The 14,573-nt window shown below is 51.3% G+C and overlaps 1 protein-coding gene across 3 annotated transcripts in view; it reads right to left on the reverse strand.

Moving 5' to 3' along the window:
• Nucleotides 1-1,121: 1,121 nt before the first annotated feature.
• The window catches only part of ABHD6 (abhydrolase domain containing 6, acylglycerol lipase), a 48,677-nt gene continuing 35,225 nt past the window's right edge, over nucleotides 1,122-14,573 (reverse strand). For all 3 annotated transcript variants that reach the window (XM_075549989.1, XM_075549987.1, XM_075549988.1), the window contains 4 exons: nucleotides 14,250-14,407; nucleotides 7,391-7,445; nucleotides 7,104-7,204; nucleotides 1,122-1,356 (listed from right to left, as the gene is read on the reverse strand). In XM_075549989.1, coding sequence (XP_075406104.1) covers nucleotides 1,180-1,356; nucleotides 7,104-7,204; nucleotides 7,391-7,445; nucleotides 14,250-14,407 — 491 coding nt within the window. In that variant the 3' untranslated portion in view covers nucleotides 1,122-1,179. The remainder of the gene's footprint in view (nucleotides 1,357-7,103; nucleotides 7,205-7,390; nucleotides 7,446-14,249; nucleotides 14,408-14,573) is intronic.

Below are 14,573 nucleotides of genomic sequence, written 5' to 3' on the forward strand. Positions count from 1 at the left end.
AGCTTGGTAATGCTTGTTCTTTCATTTTCAATATGCATTTTCAGTGGAATATAAACGGCAAATGTGACTTCTTTAAAAGCAGTTCCACGCCAAAACTTCCACTGCCTGCAGATCCAGCCTTACTTAAAAAAAAACCAAAAAAACACATTTCATTTTCAAGTTAACAGCGATTCTGCCCTGGTTGCACTTAATCAGGAGCTTTGATATACAAACCATCTGCCTATAGCTGATCTCGACTTAGTGAACTTATTCCATGTCACTGTGGCCACTTTTACAACTGTTGAGACTTATTACTGGTCACAGAATTCACAGAATTCATTAACAAGCTAGCAGTTTACATCGGAGGATTTCCAGTAGCACAGCAAAATAGAAAAGAGGCCTGTGGGTTACTTGTGTGTGGAACTCCCCACTTGATTTAGAGAGATGTCTACAACATTATTGCTTAATTGGTTCTATTTTTTAAAGTAATGAATTATTCCAGGAAACCCCTGCCCTATCCCACCCCCAGGCTGTTTTCCATCCTGCGATTGTTCTGGGTACACTGGTGACATATTGGACACGTGGGGGCTGAAGACACAAAGTACCCGTGGTCTGCTCGGCTCCAGCTGCTTGGAGTTCTGGCTGGGGTGCAGGAAACATTTCCTCCAGCTCACTGCTGTCCTCCTTGGTGGCAGCTGACGGGCTGCGTTCTCGAAAGAGTCTCTATGTAAAACTGACATCAGACATAAGCCAGAGGGTTCGGCGAATGCACATGAATGCTCCCATGTCAGTCACCCACCATGCAGGGGGGCGGCGAAGCAATGGGAGGGCTGCCTCGGGTATCAGGGTGTGACGAGTGCTGTAAGGAAATTGTCCTCCGTGTCACGGTCCAGGGTGGCTGCTTTGCACGAGCTTGTCTGGGGCAGGAGCTTGAAGTCTTCTTGGTAGATTTTTTTCAGGCCGGGTTTCCCTTTTTTTGTTCCCTATGGGTTTCCATGTGTGGAAAAGGTCTGGTGATTTCCTGGGGGCCCTGAAGCACTGTGGAACTGTAGGAACTGGGGAGGAGCTGGGAGCCGAGTTTCTTCAGGGATGCTGGCGCTCCGACCGCATTTGGGGTGGGATCCCTGAGAAGTGGTGGCCACGTCGATTCTGGAGATGGGGGCAGATGCTGTGTACGGAATGCAGGCTGCAGCTGGGGGCTCAGTCCAGCTTCTTGTTGCTGTCTGTGTTGTGCACAGAAGCTAAAAAGTCAACGATGAGCTTGGCTGTCTTCCTGGGTCTTTCCATCACCACCGAGTGCCCGCAGTTTTCCAGAAGCTCCACCTGGCAGTTGGCGATCGACTTGGCCAACATGTCTGCCCCAGACACATCAAGCACCTGTGGGGCAAGAGAGAAAACTAGATAGCACACAGAGACCCTGGTACTGAAGCACCTGCCTGTGTGAATTTTAGGGTCAAGTCACGTCAAGATTGGGGCCTGGGGCTTTCTGCTGGAAGTGACTGGCCCACCTCACGGTTTCATTAGTAACTAGTGACTGAGGTTATGCAGCTAGCTTCCAACAACACTGAGGGGGAAACACACCCAATCCCTGAGCACAGATAGGGAGGGGCTGGGTGGGGCACCCAGATAGTCACAGACAAATCCAGCACGATGTGAGGCCAAGGATCCTGGGAGCTGAGAGAGCATAAGGAGGTGCAGGGATGAGGGAGGCCATCCCTCCTGGGCCCTGAGAAAGTCAGGAAGGGAGGCAGACCCCCGGGAGAGGACACAGTCCCAGGTGGGATGTCAAGGCCAGTGCAGAGTCCAGCCAGTGGTTTGGGTGACTGAAGTACAATGAAGAGATGGACAGAGATGAGGGACCAGCTACTCCAGGTACATGGGGGGGTATTAGACCCCCACTTGAGGGCAACAGGGAGCCATGTTCAAGAGAGTGACGGGATAGGGTTTAGCTAACAGAAAGGACCATACAGTTACAGCCAATGGGTCCATGAACCCAAGCTGTGGATGGCACCCAGGGAAGGTGCTGGAATTGCTGGAGCTGCAGCTGATTACCACCAAGGACATGGTGGCTCTTGGAAGCTCCTATGGGGGGGGGGGGTAGTCTCCCAGCGCTGTGTCACCTCCTGCCCCAAAGTTTGTGAATAAGAGCACGCTAATCCAACAGGAGCCCATGCCTTCAGCCAGACGGACGCTTCGGAAACAACACATTGCATTGTCATTTCCACTTGGGATACCCTGCTCTTCCAACCCAAGGTAGTACTTCTCCCCAACTGCTTTCCTGAGAGCTTCGTCTGCCCCTCCCCCTGCTCTTCCAGACCTCACCTTCTATTCATCCCAACTCTCAGGTGTGGGGGGAGGACACCTCCTCTCTATTTTAAATGCAAGAGCAAACACCCCTCCCCCTAAACAAAACAACAAAACACCGCAAGGCCTTTCTATTTTGGAGGCTTATTCTCGCTGGGCACAGCCTCAGGGAAGCATCTCTCTCTTTCTCTCTCTGCATCTGGGCAGCGCACACCAGCCGGGCCAATGGGTGGGCCCACCACAGATGCAGGGTGAATGCAGCCCAGCATTTGATTTCTGGGACACCAAACACAGAGCAGGAAAAGCAACAGACAAGGAAATCAAGGACCCCACAAAGCCTCCGCTGTTTGTCCTCTATCTGAGGGCTGGGCCGCTGAGGGCCCAATCACGTTGACAGCAGGCCCAGAGAATATTTGATTCTTTCTCTGGAAGGAAATGGGCCTCGGCGGCTCTGAGGAAATCGGGACCATGGTCCGGGGCCAGCTAACTATCAGCGTTCAAGGACATGTAATAATGAACCGTGTTATTTGTAAACTTTTTTGTGGTGAATTGGGTGAAGGTTGACAGAGCCCATTGGTTTTCCGCTCAATAATTTGTACATGTTTTGTGTCCTGCCCCAGGCTGCAGTCCCCCGAGGCAGCACCACTGGCCCACTTGCTCCCTGGATTTCCAGTTCTGCTCCTCCTCCTCCTCTGTTCACCCTTCCTGCCTGCCGGGCTTTCTCCTTGGGAAATGTTTTTTTTTTAATCTCAAATGGTTGCTCGTTCAATCAATCATTTAGTTCTTTAAACCCAAGAGGGAAAGGCTATTTCCAAGATTCCGATCCCCTTGGAGTCCCACAGTCACCCTCCGATTTTTGGAGGGGGCTGGGTGACTTGCTGAAGGCAGTGCAGCTGACAAGGGCAAGGGCAGGGCTGGAAGCGTGGTCTCATGGGCACCAAAGCTATTTTGCTCCCACCACTCCCCGCATCCACCCCCCCCCCCCAAGGATCCTGGATTCTTGCCAGTCCCGGCAGGTCCCTGACAGCCCCAAATCAGTTAGGATTCTGCTCACGAACAAAGGCCTTCATTGTTCTGCCTCTGATTTCTCATTGAATCACTCTGCTAGCTCTGCTGGTTCGCTGACTCAGTGGCACACAAAGCTTCTTTCAGCTCCTTGGCTGCGGTAGACGAGTAGAGGGGACCCACAGAAACAGAGCGCTCTGCTTTCCTGTCCAGGTCCCCATCTCTGCCCTGCACATCCCCAGCCAGTCAGAGATGTTTGCGCGCCCAAGGTTGACCACCCTGCCCTCCCCACACAGGGCCATAGGGCCCGGCCTGGTGTCCTCTGCAAGACAACTGAGCTATTTGAGGCCGATTTCTGCCTATGTGGTGACCTGCAGCCCACCTACCAGGAGCACCCCGTGGGGTACCTTTCACCTGGGAGTCCCCTGGGGAACTGCCTCAACAGGGAGAGGGAGGGCGTCTCCAATTCCCACCTCTCACAATGAGCAGCAGCACAAGGCCCCTGGCTCCTGTGAGCACACACTGTCATTCAGGTGGCCTGGGGGCCTTATGAAGGCTTCCCATCTAGTCTCCTGGCCTCGAACTGCACCATGGAGCTGCCTCAGGGCCATTTGACAAGACCGATTCCATTTTTCAAATGTACATCCCTTTAGCCCAGCGAGTCCACGCCTGGGAGCACACGTCTCCCTCAGGGAGGCGTCCCCCACTGCGGACACACGCGTGCCTACCGATGCTCCCAGAGCAAGCAGCCTGGAGTCCACAGAAATGGCCCCCACACCACAGCGGTGCCTCGGTTGTCCAACTGAGTTCATTCAAAATTCGTGTTCGAACACGGAAAAGCCCGAGCACTGAAGGTTCCCATGAGAGAAAATGAGAAACCAAATAATTGGTTCTTGACTGAGGCCCCCAAATTACACTTATACATTCATTTGTTTCCAGGACTGAAATCACCAAGGAAGCTTTTAGATTCTAGCACACCAGTGTCCCGGGTACGAGACGGCCACGCAGCCGTTTCAGATTCCTCCAAACCCACGGGCACTTGTCAACCTCCTCGGCGTTGGGCTCGTTTCGTGGTGAACAACTGCACACCTTTCGCTACGTTAGCCGCCGCAATCACATGTATTTCCCCAAAATGTCCATCCTGGCTGTGAAGCCGCGTGAGATTCAGCGGCCAAATCTGACAAGCGACAACCCGATTCAAGTGTCACAGCGGCTTCTGGCTGTCACTTGCCGTGGTTCTCACCATGGGCCTCTCGGCCCCACAGCGGGCACCACACCCTCCGGGGGAGCCACGGGACGGCATTTTACGCAAAGAAAGAGCACAGGGAAGCACGAGGAACACAGCACCATATGTTACAGTCTGAGCGAGAGTGGCGTCGGACGAGGGTCAGCTCTGTGCCCGTGGCCAGACGTGACCCCTGCCTCACGCTCCGTCTCAGACGCACAGGTCTTTCAAGCCGGATTTCTGGCTCCGTAGCGAGCAAAGCTACGAACAACAAGCAAGTTCCCGCCACCCCCCACCCCCCACCACTTTGCTGTTCCACAAGTGGAAGTTCCACCTGGGAGCCATTGGACAACCAAAGTATAAGTGGAGTCATGTCGCCCCTGGCCACCAGGCTCAGCTGCTAATGGAGAGATTGGAAGGGGGAGCCCACCCAGAGGGACATCAAGAGGCAGGACAAACTTCCTCCTCAAAATCGGCTGCTCCAAACCCTAAAGGACACCGTCACTCGGGCACCTGTGGGGGTGCTAAGAGCCAGGCGATGCTCAGGGCAGCTGGCCTGGAGGGAGCTCTTTAAGCAGAACGAGGTCCAGGACTGTCTTGGGCGAGAACCACTCATGAGTGCTAAATCCAGGGCAGCAAGGGGTACAGGAGCAAGATTATCAGCTCGGTCTCCACACGTCTCGGACAGTTTATTGGTGTCAAAGGGAGGGGCAGTAGCTCAATGAAGCCATTGCCTGAAAGCAAACAGCGCCTTGACCGGGCGGCACAAAGGAATCGCACCAAAGAGGGCAGGAAGCACCATGTGTCTGTGATGTGACTGCACTGCTGGTAAGGAATCGGCAGGGAACCGCTCACCGGCAACTGACGTCGAGGAACGTTTTATGCAACGACCCTAACTCTAACCCTCTAGCCAATAGGTTGTTGGTTCAAGTCCACCCAGAGGTGTCCGGGAAGCGATGCTTGTGGAAGGTCATAACCTTGAAAACCCTACGGAGTAGTGTGACTGTACACACAACTGGGCCACCATGAGTCCGGGTCAACTTGAGGGAAACCAGACACCCCCACCAAGAGATGGCCACTATGTGCTCCTGGGCCATGGCAGGGAAGGCAAGAGGGGAGGGGGCAGGGCAGGGCTTCAGTAACAGCAGCAGAGGAGGACACTGGGATTCGACTGGCCGGTGACAGCACTGCATTGACACTTAAATCTCCCCACTGTCCTCTTGCGGGTGAGGGTGATGGAACGAATATTCTTGTTCACAATCAACACACCTGGAGCAGCAGCCCCCTCCAAACGGTCCACAAGTACAGAGAGAAGAGGAGGATGAAGCTGGCGGCACAACGTGTCCCGAACAGGCCACTGATAAAATGTGCCGGCTGCACCTCGGGAAGGAAAGCTGGGCAAGCAGCAAGGGCAGGGCGGCTGGTGTGGGCAGAGCATAAGCAGACCTCAAATGCACGGTGCTGAGTTGCGGGGGGAGGGGTGGGGCAGGGCAGGTACAAAAGACCACATATCGCAGGACCCCACTTACAGGACATTTTAGAAGGGCAAGTCTACAGAACCAGATGAGTGGTGTGGGGCGGGGGCAGGAGGGAAGGTGGGCTGCAAGAGGCCAGGAAGGAGCTTTCTGGGCAATGAATGTTCTATCTGCGTCCACACTGACAGTGAGAACCTTCTGGCATGCTAACTACACCTCGCTCAGTAGTGCTGTTGGAAGAAACAGACAAACATGTCTTCGGACAAAGGATACACAGGAAGGAGTTCCCTGTATTGCTTTGACAATTCATCTTTAGGAGTGGAATATTTCAGAATAACGTATTTGTCAGCAAGGGAACGAGTAGACCCGTATGGGTTTGGTGTAAGATGATTTCCCAAATCCATATTTCAAGAGAATAGAGCGAGGTTCAAAAAGCTCATAGAAAAATGGACATGAAAGACAGCGGAATTTTCCCACAAACTTTTTTTAATCGCCCCCCTCTACATAGCATCCCTGAAAAATATCTAGATATTATCTCTGCACGTATATGAATGCTAAGACTGGGGGTCAGCAGGCAAGGTGGCCGTAGTTCTGTAAGGGCAGGGGCATGGCAACAGAGCCATGCCCACCTGCTTCTGTCCTGTCCGTGGCTGCGCTTGGTCCTTGGCAGCAGAGGTAAGTAGTTGCAAAGACCGTGTGAGCCACAAAGCCAAAAACAGTTTCTATCTGGCTCTGTACAGAAAAAGTGCACCAATTCCAGGCTTACAAATGTCTAAGGAAGCACACACAGGGCAGGAGAGTTGGCTCAGAGATACAGGAATTGGGATCAGGGATGTGAAAGAGACCACTTTTTCATTCTAGACTCTTTTGTAGTCTTTGAAAATAACGTTTCTACTTTTCTTTTTGTTTCACGTGAGCTATAGCATTGACACAAATGATTTTCAAAACAAGTTAGAATTGCCTATCTTGTTTAAAGATAGATGTTATGCCGTCGCCGGCCCTCAGCACCCTGTAAACGCCGGTACCAGTACTGGCACTGGTTCCTCCCACCTCCTCCTGAGGACAGAAGTGTGTCTCACAGAGGCCCGCGCCAGCCCCAGGGATGGGTCACATACCTGGTCTTGTTTCCCCCAGATGATCTGCGTGGGGACCTTGATCTTGTCCATGTGCTGGTGCAGGGTGTATCTGGACCGCTCACTGATGACTTCCAAAAACACTTCAGGAAAGGAAAACCGAGTTAGTGCACACTAAGCTGAGCCTGTGGGCGCCACCACAGACACGGGGATGACTCCCAAATTCTCCCATTTCTCCCGGAAACATTCTGAGTCTGAGAAACAGAAGCCAGCCAGCCCCCAAGCAGCACACTCAACCAACAGTCCCAAACTTCCAGCGGGCGACTCACGCTTTCGGTAGAAGTTGTTATGCGGGATGCGGACATCGACAAGGCCCTGGAGAATCTAAGGGAAAATAACCCAAAGTTAGGAACCAAGCCAAGGCTCACCTCCCCAAGTCGCGCCCTGCAGGCAAGCAGGAAAGGTCCAGCAATTGGGTGCCCCGTCAAGATTTCCGGTCTGGTCCTCTACACCCCTATGGCAACTTCAACGGTGTTGAGTCCCTGGGTGGTGCGAACAATTCGCGCGCTCAGCTGCTCACCACAATATTAGAAGTTCTACGCCACCCAGGGGCACCCCAGAGGACGGCCTAGTGATGTCCTTCTGAAAAACCAGCCCTTCAGCAGACCCACGCTGACCACCTGGGCTCGCCACGCATCGGAGTCAACTCAGTGGCAATTATGATTTCTAATTTTAAAAATCATTTTACTGGGGGCTTTTACAGCTCTTATCACAATCCATCCATTCATCGTGTCAAGCACATTTGTACATATGTTGTTTTCAAACACTTTCTTTCTACTTGAACCCTTGGTAGCAGCTCATTTTACCCCTCCTCTCCTACCCTCCCTCCTTCATGAACCCTTGATAATTTATAAATTATTATTTTCTTCATGTTTTACACTGACCCATGTCTCTTTACCCACTTTTCTGTTGTCTGTCCCCCAGGGAGGGGGTTATATGTAGATCATTGTGATCGGTTCCCCCTTTCTCTTCCCACCTGCCCATTACCCTCCTGGTATTGCTACTCTCATTATTGGTCCTGAAGGGTTTATCTGTCCTGGAATCCCTGTTTCCAGCTCTGATCTGAAACAGTGTACATGCACTGGTCTAGCAGAATTTGTAAGGTAGAATTGGAGTCATGATAATGGGGGGGAGGAAGCATTAAAGAACTGGAGGAAAGTTGTATGTTTCATTGGTGCTATACTACGCCCTGACTGGCTCTTCTCTTCCTTGTGACCATTCTGTAAAAGGCTGTCCAATTGTCTACAGATGGGCTTTGGGTCTCCACTTCACACTCCCCCCTCATTCCCATTGATATAATTTTTTGTTCTGGGCAATTACTATGATTTCTAATAACTTTTGAAATTGTGCATTAGGTGGGGGGTACATTTCAGACCATCTACTCTGTCTTCAACTCAACCACTCATCAACTCCTCCCCATATGCTACCCCCACTGCCCCTCACCTCCTAAAATCTCTATTCCCTCCTGAGGATATCCATCCTCTCATCTAGCCAAGTCACCACCGGTCAACCGGCAGCCCACCATTTCATCTTCCTCCCTTTGCCCTGCCCCGCTTCTTGGTTCACCTTCAAAGTCTGGTCCCATTGGTACGCAAGACTTTGTCTTGTTTGTCACCCTTATAGGAGGGATCTCATCCAGTGTTCTCTTTTATAATTGACTAACTGCAGTCAGTGTAATAATGTTCCCCAAGTCCATCCAAGTCTTGAGATTTTCCAAGACCTCATCATTGTGTGTATGGACCAAGGCTTCTTGATCAGTTCTACTGATGGGTATAGGGATTGTGTCTACCGTCTGGCTCGATGAGCACAGGAGTGCATCTGTCTGACCATGCTATGACTCTTTCCTTCTCTAGGTGTACACCCAGCAGAGGTATTGCTGTATCTCATGGGATTTCTATCCCTGGTGTGTGAGATAGTGCCATCTCCTTTCCCCCAGTGGTTGTACGTATGTGCAGACCCCCAGCAGTGTATGAGGGTTCTGATCTCTCCAAACCTCCTCCAACAACGGCTGTTTTCTGCACTTGGCTGTCATTGTGGGTGTCAGGTGGCATCTCATTGTGGCTTTGATTTGTGTCCCCAGGATGGCTAGTGACGATGAACACTTCTTCATGTTTCTTGGCCACTGGGATGTCACTCTTTAAAAAACTATACGCTGTAGTTGGGTGTTATATTTCTCAGATGCCTCACCCTTTCTTCCTTAGGAAGGAACTGCGCAATAGCCAAAGGACTCCTTACGGGATACAGAAGGCGCTTACTTGATATGGCCCAATAGAGAACCCCTTTTGTGAGGCACCCTCTGCTTAGCCATAAGATACAGTTTGGATGACTATCATGTCAATATCCAAATAGAGAACAAGGTCTACTAAAAATGCAGATTGAACCATTCAGGATGAAGGGCCTTTTAAACAATGAAGAAATAAACCACCGAGAACCTTCTGGAAAGGGCCCGGTGTGCCTTTGTTTCTCAGTTGACAGGGTCTCTGCCTTCCCTGCGAAGGCTGCTGAGACAGTTGCAAAGGCAGGCAGCCAGATCTCCTGGCCTGGGTCTGCTGATTCTGAGGGCGGCCATGGCCTACAGGAGCACGGTCCTGCTCTGCCTCCTGCCTCTGCAGGGCTCACCGGAGCCACCACTGTGCTGAGGCTGGAGACATAGCAGCACACTAAGACAAGGTCCCAATCTCACAGGGCTCAACAGAGAAGACACCAGAGAGCAAACAGGGCATCACAGCACCACAGGACAGTGTGGGCTCAAGTGCGCCTAAAGGCTTCAGGAGGGTTATCTTCTCGCAGTAATTCCAGATCTCTGACCAAAATTAGATTGCTTTCCTTTCTGTGTTTGGGGAAAGGATTACATCTGGGAGGCACTTTTGCAACTCCACCTAAAAAGGGAGGGAGAGGATTGCAAGAATAGATAATACCACTGTTGATAGTGAATTTCACCTGAACTTTCCAATACTGGAACACAGTGATGGTTCACAAACCCCCTTGCTTTGTGTTCAGGAAAATGGCTCGCTGAAAAAAACCATCTTCCTACATGACACAGATTCAAACACTCACAGAATCCTGTGGGAGCTGGAATTGGAAGGGGCTGCCTTGTGTTTCTCCGCTCTCACAAGCTTGCTGCCCTTAACAAGGTGCAGTCTGAGGACTTTGCTGTTTTCCTCTTAGCTCTTTCTTGTGAACTGGGTGAGGGTTTATAGGGTAGACCAGCCTCCCACGCAGCAGTGCACATACGGCCTGTGCATCTCATTCACTGCAACCCCAACGAGGCGGCGTCACTCACGCCACTTCCTCCCTGCACTTGTTTCCCTTTCTTCTTCTTCCTCAGTCCGTCTCAACTTCGACCTTGGGTCAGTACTGCCTTTTGAGCTCAAATGGCTGATTCTTCGAAGGTATGAGTGCTTCCCTAGAGTAACTGTCCCCTTATAGACCTGCTTGTTGTTTGGCTGAAAATCGAATCACGAGGACGAGTTCATGAGTTTCCAGACCTGAAGGGTGACCACGGGCCAAAGTCTTGGGACTCAACCAGGCTCCATCTGACCAGTAAGCCTGGATTGAAGAGGAGGAAGAAGACCACCTTCCAGTGGGGTCCCTTTTCAGAGCAGTTGGCAGTGGTAGCAGGCACTTCCTTTGTTGCATCAGGCCATTGGACTAGTGGTTTCTATGCCCCTTGGACTTTCCCCATCCTTCCTTCCTCCAGGCTGGGAGACACCAATAGCTGCATGTTGGATGGCCACTCATGAGTCTGTAAGACCCCAGTAGCTCTCGCAGGATGGGGAACATCTATCTTTGTGGATCATGTTATGTCAATGGATTTGGTGTCTCCCGAGATCATGGTCCTGAGCCCCAAGGTCCCGTGAGTCATTCCCTTAAGTTTATGCTTAAGAAATTTGCATAGCTTGGCCCCCTATAAGCTCTACTGCATTCATGGATCGAAAGGTAAATACACATATACAAATATTTGGTCAAACCACACACACACATAAATTTTATATATATATATATATATATATATATTCATATTCATGAGATTATGCCCACTCAGCCTCCCAGACCCGTTCAGCCTGTACTTCGCTCCATGCATCCACCTGTAGGTAGATCTTCATGTGTTCTCTCTATTGTACCTGTCTCCCTCCCGGTTCTCTCTAGATAAAGCTTCTACGCATCAGAGTTTGGATTTATTTTGCTGTTGTTTTTACTTGACACCAAAGGATCCGATTCTGGGCGCTTCTTCCCCTGGGCTGCTTCAGAGAAAAGCTACACTGTGGCCTGGATTGTGTTCCTAGCTTCTGAATAGAACCCATTCACTCAACTCATGGGAGGACGCCCGCCTGCTTCCTCGGTACACCCTCCTGAGACAGAGTCAGAGTCCTGCCATGAAGGAACAGCCACGGCAATAAAACACAGGTGCCGCTGAGAGTCCATTCCGACTCCAGGTGACCCCATGTGTCAGAGCAGAACCGCGCTCTGTCGGGTCTTAGGGCTGTGACCTTTTAGAAGCAGAGCTGCAGGCCGCTCTTCCGAGGTACCCGAGTGACTCCAAAGCCCAACTTGGGGTTAGTAACCACGCTCTTCATTGTCAGCGTCACCCTGGGACTCCTCATTCCAACAAGGATGTTATGGGTGGTCCAGTCGGTTCAGACTCGGAGTGACCCTAGAGGATGGAGGAGGACCACCCCGCGACTGGAACCTCTGTGGGAGCAGGGCACCAGGACTTCTCTTTGGCAGAGGGGCTGAGGCTTCAACCTGCAGTTTTCGGTTAGAAGCCAAGTGCATGACCAGGCACTGCCAGGGCTTCTTAACCTCCCTGGCGGTAATCCTGAGTGTGGCTTGGGGTAAAGGTTAACTGTCAGAAGCGGTAACCCCGAGGAGCCACCCTCGGGATGACACTGCAGAGAAGTCCCTTAACTGCTCCCTGGTCCAGTGGTGTTCTCTGCAGTGCAGTGTCCCTGCACAGGAGCAGAACTGGGTGGGAAATTCAAAACTGCATGTAGAGACATACACACACAAACAGTGATACAGTGTAACCTGAGGATTACATTGTATCAGAGCAAATCACCTCAGATTTGTCTCTAGATAGGTCTCCAGTGCCCTGCCTGCCCTTTTACTGTCACTTGGAAAAATTTTTGCCTGGAAATTTTTTGTCCAGGGCATCAAAAAAGTGTCACTTTAGCACAAAAGGAGTTTTAGATCAGATAAATGACAGCGACAATGACTTAGAATTACTTGCAGAATTGAGCGATAGCGGTCCATGGGGAAATTCATCATCGACACTGACACTGATCAGCTAAGTGATGACAGTGACGATTCCGCACCTGAGCTCAGCGATGTGCGAACTTGGTGCTCTATTGTCTGCGGTATGGAACAGGCAAATCCCCCAAGATTCCTGTTTACTGGAGCACCTGACATGAAAGTAGACATTGACCACAACAACCCTTTGGCGTACCTACCATTATTCTGACCGATGAGGTCATTGAAAAAATTGTTACGGAGACAAACTGGTACAAAGAGCAACAATCCACTACTCTGCTTCCTAAGTTTTCAAGAAGCAGAAAGTGGGAACCAGTGACCAAAGATGACATTTGGAAATTTCTGGGCCTAATAATATTTCGAGGAATGGTGGGGGAACCCCTGCGGAAATGGTATTGGACCACCAATAAATTACTTGCAACTCCATTTTTTGCACCGGCATGTCAGAATACAGATTTTTCCTGATTATGAAATTTTTTCACTTCACAAACAATGAAGAATTTGGGTCCAAAATTACTGACATAATTAGACCGCCAGGGAGGTTAATTCCTACACTAGCGACCATTTGATGTAAGGAGGCCTCAGTCCTGAGTTCTGCTCACTCGGCTCCCTACACCCTTCACCCAGAGACACCATGCAGACCCATGACCTCGAGTCTCATCGCATGGGGTACCCCCAGCCCAGACTTCTCTCAGCTGCACGTGTGTATACAAGGGGTTTCCCACAATTTGTGGAGAAGTGGAATTCGATGATAAAGGAAAATTTCCATGAACTTTCTGAAATCTCCCCTGGACTTCCCACACTCTGCCCCTCAACGGTCTACTTGAAATCTCTGCTTGGAAGCCTCACAGTTACCTGAACGCCACCCCCCAAATCGCACTCTCAGCCAATCCCCACATCCGCCTTCTCTTGCTTTCTTCTTCACCTTGGTCACCAGTTACTTCCAATTTGTCACCAAGTCCTGTTCTTTCTTCTTCCCCAGGCCCCCAGCTCTGGCTCTCTCTCGTCTTGCTGTCACCACCCTCATTTAAGCCACCAGCGCCTCCAGGTCACAGGGACTCTGAGCGGGTTGCTCAGCTTCTGTCTGGCTCCCTCCAGTGGGTCTCCCGCTGCACTGAGACAGCGTGCACACCTTCCTGTCACCAGCAGGCCTCCTGACACGGGCCAGTGTTTCTCGGAGTGGTGCCTTCTTTTCCTTGAGGTCAAAATGATTTCCTTACAACCGAGTGTCACTGGGCTTTTTGACTGACATCGCCTCTCAAGCACACTGCTGTCCCAACCTTACGTGATAGGCATCTCTCTGGCTGCTACTGGAATGAGTGCTGGTGAGTCTTCTTGTGCGCTCAGTGTTCCTCAGTTTTACTAAGATGAATGTCAGCTACATCCATTGATTGAATCCACAGTTCCCTCAATAATTCTTAAGGCTTTTAAAACAAAAATTCTGAGACAGAACAAATGAGAACCAGTGACTTAGCCCCTGCCTCCCTTTCCAGCCCCATCTCAACCTGCTCTCCCCCTCCCTTCCCCCATCCACCCCGGCCTCCTGCTGATGTCGTGAGTTTGTCTACGGTCCTTCCACCTCTGAGCATGCTGTTCCCTCCGAGAGGCTGATCATGGCTTCCCACACCCCCATTTTCAATCACTGCATCCTCTTCACTTCCTGGGTTCAGTCTTTTACTAGTTCATTGCCTGCTTCGCCCTCCGGACTGTCTGTCCAGGGGCCTTCTCCACCTCGTCTTTCACCCCTGCCTCCACGCAGGGCTTGACACGTCCCAGGCACCGCGCAGACGCGTGTTGAGTGGCTGAGCGGATGAGCTCATGAAGGAGAGGATGGATGAGGGAGGCTGGTCGGCGCCCCCTCCGCCGGGCCCACCTTACCTGCTGGGGCACCTTAAAGCGCACGTAGGAGCAGAGTTGGAGCATCTCACTCATCTCCTCTGGGGTGGACGGGATCAAGGGGATCTTCTCCATGGTGGCCGAGTCCTGCAGCTCTCTGAGCCGTTGCACAAACTGGTTATCAGTGGAGTACTGCAGGCCTGTGGGGAGCGAACCAGTTCACTGGCGCGTTCCCATCTGCGGCGGGAACTTTCAAGATCTGCCCGGGGCTAATATCTTGCAACTTCTTTTACTGGTAGTTTTTTTCCCCCCTCACCAGGTTAAAAACAAAAGCATCTTTAAGTCAACATCAAAAAGGTATTCTGA

The sequence above is a fragment of the Tenrec ecaudatus genome, chromosome 5, assembly GCF_050624435.1.
Source record: "Tenrec ecaudatus isolate mTenEca1 chromosome 5, mTenEca1.hap1, whole genome shotgun sequence".
In the NCBI taxonomy this organism is placed as follows: Eukaryota; Metazoa; Chordata; class Mammalia; order Afrosoricida; family Tenrecidae; genus Tenrec; species Tenrec ecaudatus.